General features: G+C 20.8%; 2 protein-coding genes across 2 annotated transcripts; one reads left to right on the top strand and one right to left on the bottom strand.

Annotated features, from left to right (window-relative positions):
* Nucleotides 1-641: 641 nt before the first annotated feature.
* PRSY57_0517800 (mRNA-binding protein PUF1) lies at nucleotides 642-7,024 on the top strand (the record flags this gene model as incomplete). The annotated part of the gene is made up of 5 exons (XM_012906246.2): nucleotides 642-2,907; nucleotides 3,052-3,221; nucleotides 3,485-3,742; nucleotides 3,916-4,152; nucleotides 4,355-7,024. The coding sequence occupies 5 exons, from the start codon at nucleotides 642-644 to the stop codon at nucleotides 7,022-7,024; spliced, it is 5,601 nt and encodes a 1,866-aa protein (XP_012761700.2).
* Nucleotides 7,025-7,952: 928 nt separating this feature from the next.
* Nucleotides 7,953-12,074, bottom strand: PRSY57_0517700 (WD-repeat protein, putative; the record flags this gene model as incomplete). The annotated part of the gene is made up of 1 exon (XM_012906245.2): nucleotides 7,953-12,074. The coding sequence occupies one exon, from the start codon at nucleotides 12,072-12,074 to the stop codon at nucleotides 7,953-7,955; it is 4,122 nt and encodes a 1,373-aa protein (XP_012761699.2).
* Nucleotides 12,075-12,325: the final 251 nt, after the last annotated feature.

Below are 12,325 nucleotides of genomic sequence, written 5' to 3'. Positions count from 1 at the left end.
TATATATATAGAAAAAATCAGTAATCACAAAAAAAAAAAAAGAAAAAGAAAAGAAAAGAAAAGAAAAGAAAAAATATTTGTTTTATAATAATATAGTATGTATAACAATTTTTATATTACTTAAATTTTTTTGAAGGTTTGATTTTTTCCTCATTCTTTATTTTATTTTTATTTTTTTTTTTTGTGATTACTGATTTTTTCTATATATATATTTATATATATTATGTAATAATTAACATACATTATATATTTTAATGGTGTTATATTTTTTTATAATAATATTATTAAAGTATAATTGAAAAATATAAACATAATATTTATATATAATATATATATATATATATATATTCTTATATTTATCCATGTAGACAGTATATTTTTACCTTGCTACGTAATATGAAGAAAATATTTTATAAAAATGTTTTTGTAAATAAATTTTTTTTTTTTTTTTTTTTTTTTCTTTCCTTATTTTTAAACAAAAAAAAGAAAAAAAAGATATTAAAGGAATTAAAGATTTAACAAGAATATTTGGAAAATTTTATATACATATAAGTCTGGAAGATTTGTATGTGTGTCCATAAATAATTAAATAATAAATATTATATATATATATATATATATATATATATATATATATATGTATGTATATTTGTTTGTATAACATATTTTATTTTATATGTAGCAAAATGGAAAATACGAAAAGGAAGGAAAATGATACTTGCAAGGAATATGCGTTAAATATAAGTTCAAAAACTAACAAGGAAAAATATAAACATGAAGGGAAAAAAAAGGATGGTGAGGAATACACAAATGATGATAACAAATATGTGAATGATGAGAACAAATATGTGAATGGTGAGAACAAATATGTGAATGATGAGAACAAATATGTGAATGGTGAGAACAAATATGTGAATGGTGAGAACAAATATGTGAATGGTGAGAACAAATATGTGAATGATGAAAATAAGAAAAAGGATAAAGTAGATATAGATATAGATATATATAACGCTGATAACCAAAGTTATAATAATAAGAAGCAAAAAAATGACGATGATGATGACGATGTTAATGACGATGATAATGACGATGATGATATTAGTCATAACAAACATAAAAATGGAGATGACAAAATAGACAATATAGACAATAATATTGAAAAGGGAGATAATAATATATGTAACTTTTATGATAAAAGAAATGAAGATAATAATACATATGCTGATTGTAGTAATACAGTTGAAGGAATTAATAATAGCTTTGAGTGTAGTGGTAAAAAATGTAACTATATAGACAAACAACGAGATAAAACAAAAAAATATGATATTATAAATATGAAATGTGATAATAAATGTAGTAATAATATGAAGAATTCAATGAAAAATAAAATGAATACACAAACAAACAATAATAAAGATATGTTAAGTAATCAAATAAGGATGTGTTCAAAAAATATAAATAATAATTATATTTATAATAACAATAATAATAATAATAGTATTAGTAGTAGTAATTATTATTATAACTATTATAATAATACAAATATGTATAACGAATTAAATATGGTACATAATGAAAAAAATAATTTGATAGACATATTAGACAAAGAATTAAAAAAAAATTGTAATAATTATAATATAGGAAATAATAATATGAATTGTAACTATAAATCAAATTATAACTATTTTATAAATAAAGATTTATTAAATAATAATATGACATATATATATAATTATCCTATGATGAATACATTAAATTATAGTAAAGATAATAATTATTGTACCTATCTCGATGAAATAAATAGAATAAATGAATGTACATATAATACCACACAACAAAATTTAAATAATAATACAACATATTCTCCTAATTTTAATGATAATTCAAATTTGTTGTATAACCATGAATCATATATTTTGTCTCCTTATGATTATTATAATTATTATTGTTCTGGTCTTATACCTACATATCCGATATTTAACTATAGAAATATTATAAATAGTAATAATAATAATAATTTAAATAGTAATATAAATAATAATATAAATAGTAATATAAATAATAATATAAATAATAATATAAATAATAATATTAATAATAATATAAATAATAATATAAATAATAATAATAGTAGTAATAATAATAATAATAATAATAATAATAAACATTATTATGATAATACTTATTTTAATCATATTATACCGAGTAATACAAATAATAATTCTATAGATACTTACAATGAAAATAATAACAATCATAAAATATTTTATAATTATAATAAATATAATATGTATGCTCCAAAAATATATTATCATGATAATATACATAATCTATATCCTATTAATAATATTCCATCGAATTATAATAGTACGGAAAATAAAATATTAACTTGTAACACCATAATTCCTGGTACTGGAACGAACAACAACAATAACAATAATAATAATAATAATAATAATAATAATAATAATAATAACAATAATAACAATAATAATAATAATAATAATATTCTTTCAAAAAATATATTACCATATAATGCAAACGATATAAATAATTTAATTAATCTAAACAATGATAATATAAATAATAATTCCCACATGAGTCCTAATAATAATACACAAATCTTTAATTATTTTAATTATGTATCAAATAGTAATTTCAATATTCAAAGATATTTATCGAACAACAATAATAATAATAATAATAATAATTTAAATAATAGTGCAGATTATCAACAAAATATTTCATACTATAATACATATAATTCAAATTGTTATTCATCAGCATCAAAAACATATTATTGTAATCAATATTTAAATGAATATCCTTTATTTCCTGTCTCTTCTATTGATTTATATAACACGGATAATATGAACTACACCTCAAATCAGTTGTATTTCTACCAGGGTGATGATAAAAAATATATATATTTATACATTTATGTATATATATATATATATATATATATATATATATATATATATATATATATTTATATATTTATATTTATAATTTTATTTATAATTTTATTTATTTATTTCATTCTTATAGGGAATGATAACATGAACAACGAAGAATTAAAAAAAAACGCAGAACAAGAAAATGCTCATAACAATGTAAATATGAACAAGCGAGGAGTACAAAACAAAAAAAACAACTATAACAAGGAAAACTATTTATCTCCAATAGCGTTCACTGGAAATATTTGCAAAATAGCCAAGGTGAATATGAATGAATAAATTAATATATGCATAGATAATAAAATGCATAGATAATAAAATGCATAGATAAAAAAATTCATAGATAAAAAAATTCATAGATAAAAAAATGCATAGATAAAAAAATTCATAGATAAAAAAATGCATAGATAAAAAAATTCATACATATATACATACATAGATACATACGTAAGTACATTGAATTACGCTCACATGTTTCCTTTTATTTTATTTTGTTTTATTTTGTTTTATTTTGTTGTGGACAGGATCAAACGGGTTGTAGGATTTTACAAAGGATACTAGAAAAAAAGAATCCAAAACATATTGAGGAAATATATAATGAAGCACTTGATCATATAATTGAATTGATGGTCGACCCATTTGGTAATTATTTATGTCAGAAACTTATGGAAGTATGTACATCTGAGCAAATAGAAAAAATAATTGATAAATCATCAGACCAGTTAATAAACGCCTCCATAAGTGTTCATGGTACTAGGACCGTCCAGAAGCTTATCGAAATGGTAACAACGTAAATGGATATATATAAATATATATATATATTAAATGTATGTATATATATTATATTTATATGTATATATTTATTTATTTATTTTATATATGTACTTTAAATAAAATAATAGAAAGACATAATTATTTTTTTATACAATAATTTTTTTTGTCTTCTTTCTTTTAGATAAAAACTCCTTCTCAAATTAAAAAAACAACCAAGGCTCTAAAAAATTCAATAATAACTTTGATAAAAGATATTAATGGAAACCATGTGGTTCAGAAATGTTTAATTACCTTAACGAGTCATCAGTGTGATTTTATATACGAAGCTATTTTAAATAACTGTGTTGAAGTATCCACGCATAGACACGGGTGTTGTGTGATTCAGAGATGCATAGACTCTGCGAACGAGGCACAAAAGGTAATATAATATGTGTATACGTAAGAATATCATGAAAGAAAATAAATATAAATATATTATATATAAATATATTATATATATATATATATATATATATATATATATATATTCATTTATTTATACTCATATACATATATTATGCATATTTATTTTATTTTATTTTTTTTTTTTTTATCCCTCATTTTTAACATTTTGTTCATAGGAACTGTTCATCAGAAATATTTCGAACAATGCCCTGGATTTAGTACAAGATGCATTCGGAAATTACGTTGTACAATATATTTTGAATTTAGGAAATGAGAAAGTAAATTTAGAAATAGCCAATAAGTTATTACCAAATATCGAGGAATTAGCTGTTCAGAAATTTTCATCTAATGTTGTAGAGAAATGTCTAATAATAGGTAATAACAAATGTAGGAAACTCATAATAAATGAAATATTGAAAAAAGATAAAGATATATTAAAACAAATAATTTTAGATCCATTTGGAAATTATGTTATTCAAAGAGCATTGTCAGTTGCTTCAGAACCTGAATTAACAAAATTAGTTGAAGGAATCAAACCATATATAAAAGAATTACGTAATATATCATCTGGAAAAAGAATTGCATGGAAATTAGCTAAAAAACATCCTTTACTTAATGCTGATATTAATAACCAATATTTTTCAAATGATAACTCTGATAATGTTTCTTTACAAAATCATGATATTTCTTCTACTAACAATTCAATTAATATTCCAACAAACAATTCGGATATTTTCAAAAATGATAAAAAAAAAAATAATGATGAAAATATTGTAAAAAAGAATTACAACAACAACAACAACAATAATAATAATAATAATAATAATAATAATAATAATGTCAAAACTTTCAATCATTCCAAAAATTATAATGCCAAAAATTTTAATAATAATCCTAATGGAAACATAAAAAATTTTACTAATGATAATATGAAATCTTATAATTATGAACATATGAGAAATTATAATTTCGATCCTATAAGAAATTATAATATGGATAATATGAAAAATTATAATGTAGATAATAATATGAAAAATTATAATATGGATAATATGAAAAATTATAATATGGATAATATGAAAAATTTTAACAATGAATATGTCAAAAATTTTAACAATGAATATGTCAAAAATTTTAACAATGAATATGTCAAAAATTATAACAATGAATATGTCAAGAATTATAACAATGAATATGTCAAGAATTATCATCATAATAATATAAAAAATCATATTAATTGTTCTAATAATAGTTATGCAAATAATTCTAAAACATACAAAAAAAATACACAACAAAAAAAAAATCTGCAATCTTCGAATGACCTCTGTAATGTTGTTTCATATAGTGATCATTCCCCACAAAATATTGCACATAAAAAAAATAACCTTCAACAAAAAATATCAAATGTATATAACAAAAGAAATGATGATTCCTCTATGAATAATAACACGTTTTGTTATAAACAAGGTTATGTACCAGATGATACAATGAAAACGCATAACGAAACCAAAAATAATGCTAAAATGGATGAGATGGATAATCTCACAAAAAATGAAAGAGAAAATTTAAACAAGATTTATTCTAATCAAGAAGACAACCAAAACAAGAAAGATGATATTTACCACACGCATAAGAGGAATGATGATAGCAATATTTATGAAAATCAAAGAAATTTTAACAAAAATAATATTAAATATGTGATTGGTCAAAACTTTCATAGGGATGATAATAACATTCTTGTATGTAATAAAAGTAAAACTGATAAGGAAAATAATGTAAGAATAAATATAAATGAAAGGAATAAAGAAAAAAATGTAGATGGTCAGGAGAAAAATGAAAATATTCAGGAAAAAAAAGACAATGTTCAGGGAAAAAAAGACAATGTTCCGGAAAAAAATGAAAATATTCAGGAAAAAAATGAAAATATTCAGGAAAAAAAAGATAATGTTCAGGAAAAAAATGAAAATATTCAGGAAAAAAAAGATAATGTTCAGGAAAAAAATGAAAATATTCAGGAAAAAAAAGATAATGTTCAGGAAAAAAATGAAAATATTCAGGAAAAAAATGAAAATATTCAGAGAAAAAAAAACAATGTTCAGGTGAAAAATGAAAACTCCCAGGAAAAACAAGAAAATATTCAGGTGAAAAAAGAATACATAAATGAGAAAAAGGAATGCATAGATGATGAAGAGCAAAAAGAACCTTTTCACAATAATGAAAACACCAAAAACGATAATAATTGTAACAACAATGTGATTAAAAAAAGCAGTGTTCATTTAGATAATGAAAAATGTCATTATGAAAATAATATAAATACAGAGAAAGAGCATATTAGGAGCAAATCAAATCATAACAGGATAAATAATAATAGTTATGATAACAAAATGATAGAAAAACAGAACAATGAAAATTCCAATAAGTATATAATACAAAACGTTCCTAATAATAATAGTAGAATGTTTCATAAAAAAAATGATGAAAATAAAGATGGTACCAAAAATAAACATATGGAAAATAAAAATAATAAAGTATATAACAATAATTTTAATAAAAATGAATATAAAAGAATACAAAACAATCAAATGAATATGAATCAAAGCTATAATTTTTCTCAGAATAAAAACTATGTCTACAATAATAGTTATAATAATTATAACGAAAATTATGTCAACTTTTATCCCATGAGAAATAATAATCAAGATTTTAATTCAAATATATGTTCAAGTAATAAGAATAATCCTAAATTGTCATATATATCAAATAATAAAAATAATGGAGATAATTATATGAGGAAAACCCCCAAAAAAATTACGAAGAAATATAGTAATGAGTCCAAATTAATATGAACTGATATGATCTGAAATACGAGTGCTTTTTTTTTTTTTTTTTTTTTTTTTAATATGTTTATAAAATTTTATAAAAAAAAAATAAAATAAAACAGGCAAATGATTAGACAAACAAATAAATAAATATGCTCATAAAAAATTTAACTTATTTTGTATATTTATATATTGTGATCTTATTTAAAGAATGTTTGTGTATTAATATATATAATATATTTATAATGTACATAAGAACAAATTAAATTTATATTGTTCATATATATATATATATATATATATGTGTATAGATTTATATATTTATATATTTATTTTATTATTTATTTTTTTTTTTGTAAATTAAAATAATCTGAATTAGTGATCGTATTTATTAATAATATATATATGTGTTTTTTTTTTTTTTTTTAAATAAAATTTTAAATCATTAATGTTTTTAAATTTGAATTAAGGACAAAAAGTATATTCTAGAGAATTATATTATCCCTACATAAATAAATACATATAAAAGTACACACACACACATATATATATATATATATATATATATATATATATATATATATATTTCATATGCACAAATGTGTATGTGGTATATATTTTCATATTCCTATTTAACATTTTTTCATTCAAGTAAATGTAACTAAAAAAAACATGCGTGTTCCTTTTTAACGCAAAGGTTTCATTGATCATATGTGCGATTTTTTTATTTTATATATGTATCATAGAATATTAAATAAATAAATAAATATATATATATATATATATATATATTTAAATTATATTGTGGTAGGGGGAAAATAAAGATGTATTTCAATATATATTACATATTAGGGTCATGAACACACAAAAACATATATATTTTTATATATATATATAAACGATGGTGCACATATATTACAAGTTGTAGTAGAGGAATGTGGCGAGCTTAATAAGTTCAATTTTTGATGGAATGATATTTGGTCAATTCTCTTAAGAATGGATGAATGAATTTTTTTCTGGCTTTTTTTTTTTCTTTTTTAATTTTGTTAATTTTAGGGTGTACGTTCCAAATCATCAAGGTGTGATCATCAGATGCTGATATCATATATGGGAATTTGGAATAGGATAAAGGCCAAATAGCAATACTAACGGTAGATGCATGTCCATTTATAACATCTAAGAGATATCCTTTTGTTTTATGCCATATATATATTAGGCTATCTTCGCTACCACTTATAACATAATCTTCATTTTTACCACCAAATGTAGAATGTACAATAAATCTACCTTGTTTATGACCTCTATATGTTTGTATAATATATCTATATTTAACATCCCATAATTTGATTGTTGGTCTTTGATCTGCTATATTAACTAGGATATGATTATACAATTTAGATGCACATACAGATGTAATTGTATCAAATTCAGGTAATATATATAATTCCTTTTTTTGGTTATAATCAATAACTCTAACATTTTTATCAGAAGCTACAACAATTAAATATTGATCATTATTTGTAAAAACAAAATTTTGTATTCTAGTACTAAAAGACCAAGCATATAGAATAGAAAAGCTTTTTAATTCTTCATTTAATTTAGTACAGAAGATTTTTTTATCAAAGGCTGATGATACAATAATAGAATCATCTTTTGACCAGCAAATAGATGTAATAGGACCACTATGCATATTTAGACTTAATTTTCTTTTATTACTTTTTGGACTCCATATAATTATATTTGAATCGTTAGAACCTGAAACTAAATATTTACTATTATGACTCCATATTATATAGCTAACACCATCAATATGTCCATTCCATTCTCTCATTTTATTAAATGGATAGATACCTTTCCATAAAAAAATACTTTTATCTTTACTAGACGATGCTATATATTTTCCATTTGGAGACACATTAACATACCATACTTCATCTTTATGTCCTTGTAATATTTTTATACAATAATAAGGTAATTTTATTTTTTTACATTCATGATTCTTTAAAAGCGATAAAGAATATAATTCATTATGTTTGTAACAACAATGAATTTTTCTTTGATATTCTTTACAATCAAAATGATTACGACTCTGACACATTTCATCTGGGTTATCACGATTACATGTTTTGAAAATATTATTATTATTATTATTATTATTATTTAGTTTGTTTGTTTGTTTTTTGTTTATATATTTGTTTTTATCTTTCACATTATAATTTAGCTTCATTTGATTCATTTTTTCATTATCTACATTATTTTGTTGTAGCTGTATTTCATTGGATATACAACATTTATTTTTATAATTTAATAGTTCCATATTACTATTATTATTATTAGAAACTAAATTATTGTCAACATTCTTCAGATTATTTATATCTTCATTTTTTCCCTTATCTGTATGATTATTATTATGTTCTATATTTTTATTTGTAATTATAACTTCTTCATATGTTTTCAATATATTTTCTATTGTTCCTTCTTTTATAATTATGTCATTATTTTGTTCTTGTATTACATAATTCTGATCATTATTTGATGATATTTCTTCATTACATTCTTGTTTAATAATAATGTTTCTTTTTTTCTTCCTTTGATTCTCATATGTCGTAGAATTGCTATATATATCTAAGGATGTGGGGTTGCTTGTATTAGCATTATATACATCCTCTTGATATTCTTCTTCTTTATTAAATTTATGAGGAATCAGAGTTTTTTCTGCACTTGGAGGGTATGTCATAAAACATTTTTTTTTGGATTTATCATAAGATAAGTTAATATTAGTTATATTATATTCATTTGGTTGTACATTTGGTTGTATATTTGATTGTACATTTGGTTGTACATTTGGTTGTACATTTGGTTGTACATTTGGTTGTACATTTGGTTGTACATTTGGTTGTATATTTGATTGTACATTTGGTTGTATATTTGATTGTACATTTGATTGTACATTTGGTTGTACATTTGGTTGTACATTTTGTTGTATATATTGTTCACCATTTTGGTGTACATTTTCATTATTCCATATAGATGTACTCATAAAAGTAGTATTTTCCTTATTAGACACATTTAATGTATCTTCGTTGCTTAAACATTTTGTTGTGACACTTGTAATATTATTATTATTTGTAGGTTCATTATTTGAACTTAGATTGGTAGGGCATCTAATTTTTATTGGATCATTGATTTTATTTTTATTATTTTTGTTTTTTGTTTTTTCTTTTCTAAATATATTATCCTCAACTATCATATGATTTTTTTTTTTTTTTATATTTTTCGTCATATGACTTTGTTTCCTTTTACATTCTGATTTATTACATTTGTTTCTCTTTTCCTTATCTCGTTTGTATAATTTAGGATTGTCGATTCTTGTACATTTCATAGTCCTTTTACTTGTTAATGTTTTTTGCGAAAAATGATTATGGAACAAACAATTATCAACTTGATATTTCAAAGATTGATGAAGCAAAATGGCTAGTCGTCTTGGTGGTATGATAATATGTTCAGGTAATAATCTGTTAATTTTTTCAAATAAAATACTACGAGAATTTTTATATTTCTCTTTACATGTATACTGTATATTATAATAAAAATTATTATTATAATTATCATTATTTTCATAATATTCTTTTTTTGCATAATATTTTTTATTTTCATAATATTTTTTATTTTCATAATATTTTTTATTTTCATAATATTCTTTATTTTCATAATTTTCATTATTTTCATAATTTTCATTATTTTCATAATTTTCATTATTTTCATAATTTTCATTGTTGTTATTTATTATCATGAAAAAGGTTGTACATTGATGTAACCTATAATATGTATCTTGATCAAAACAACATTTTTCTAATTTATTTCTTAAACATCTTAAAGCAGCAAAGTATTTACCTTCATATAAATATTCTATAAAACATTGTTCATATATTAAAAAGCTTATAGCTTTTATTAATTTTTTATTTATATTTAATTTTTTTAAACTTATGATAGCATTTTTCCATTTCCCTAATAAAATATTTTTATGCATTTTTTTTATTAATGGTTGTTCTAATTCTATACCACTTTCTAGTTCTAAATATTTAGCAGATTTTTTATATCCCATATTTTTAATTGCTTGAATTAATAATAAAAGCACATCTTTCTTTAATAATCCTTCCCACATGTGTGAATGACCTTTATTATCTTCACAATTATTATTACAAAGGTTATTATTATAATAATTATTATTATCTCCATCGTTATTATATCCACCATTATTATATCTACCATTATGATCTCCATCGTTATTATATTCACCATTATTATCTCCATCGTTATTATATCCACCATTATTATATCCACCATTATTATATCCACCATTATGATCTCCATCGTTATTATATTCACCATTATTATCTCCATCGTTATTATATCCACCATTATTACCCCCATCATTATTATTGTTACCTTTGTGATTAGTTTTCTTTTTTTTTGGATGACCCACTTTTTTCTTATAACCCTTCAACCTATTCATATCATTACATCTGCTCACGTCTTGTTCATTCTTTTCCTTTACATGATCATTTTGTTCACATCGTGTCTCTTCATAAATATTTTTGTTGCATATATTCTTTTTGTCGTAATTCTCATCATCTATCATTTTCATATCCTTCTCATTTTTCCTTTTTAAACCTTTTCTAATAAAATGTGGGTAACTACATTCTTCTTTGTATTTCTTCAAATGAACAAGGAGCTGTATATTCTTATTTCCATTTTGGTTTACGCACATTTCATCATATAACAAACATTTTGTATCATTATATTCGTTTTTAATCAAATGATGTGTCTCTTTCTGTACAATATCATTTTCATAAGTACATAGATTTTCATCTTTATGTATATTTTTTATAAATATCTTTTGATTTTTATTTATCCCAATATTCTTCGTCATTAACGAAGAGAAATCATAATCATTTTGTTTTGTGTTTTGATAATATTTTAACATATTACAATTTTTTATTTTTTTCTGAATAACATTATTTATTTCCTCCTGTCTTTTCCTCTTCTCACGCCTATTGGTATTTGTATAATTCATAACGATATAAGTGTTTTTTCTTCTTTCTTATAAAAAAAGTATATTATTATTAATAAGGTTACATAAGAAAAGGGGAAAAAAAAAGAAAAAGAAAAAAAAAAAAAAAAAAAAAAAAAAAAAAAAAAAAAAAAAAAAAAAAAAAAAAAAAAAAAATAAAAAAATTAAAAAAAACAAAAAAAAAAAAAAAAATTATATAATATAAATTTTAAATATATTAAAAAATATAAATTTAATATATTTTATTTTATTTA

This window comes from Plasmodium reichenowi, chromosome 5, assembly GCF_001601855.1.
Source record: "Plasmodium reichenowi strain SY57 chromosome 5, whole genome shotgun sequence".
NCBI lineage: Eukaryota > Apicomplexa > Aconoidasida > Haemosporida > Plasmodiidae > Plasmodium > Plasmodium reichenowi.
The sequence above is the reverse complement of the archived record's forward strand: the minus strand, read 5'-3'. Positions and strand labels throughout refer to the sequence as shown.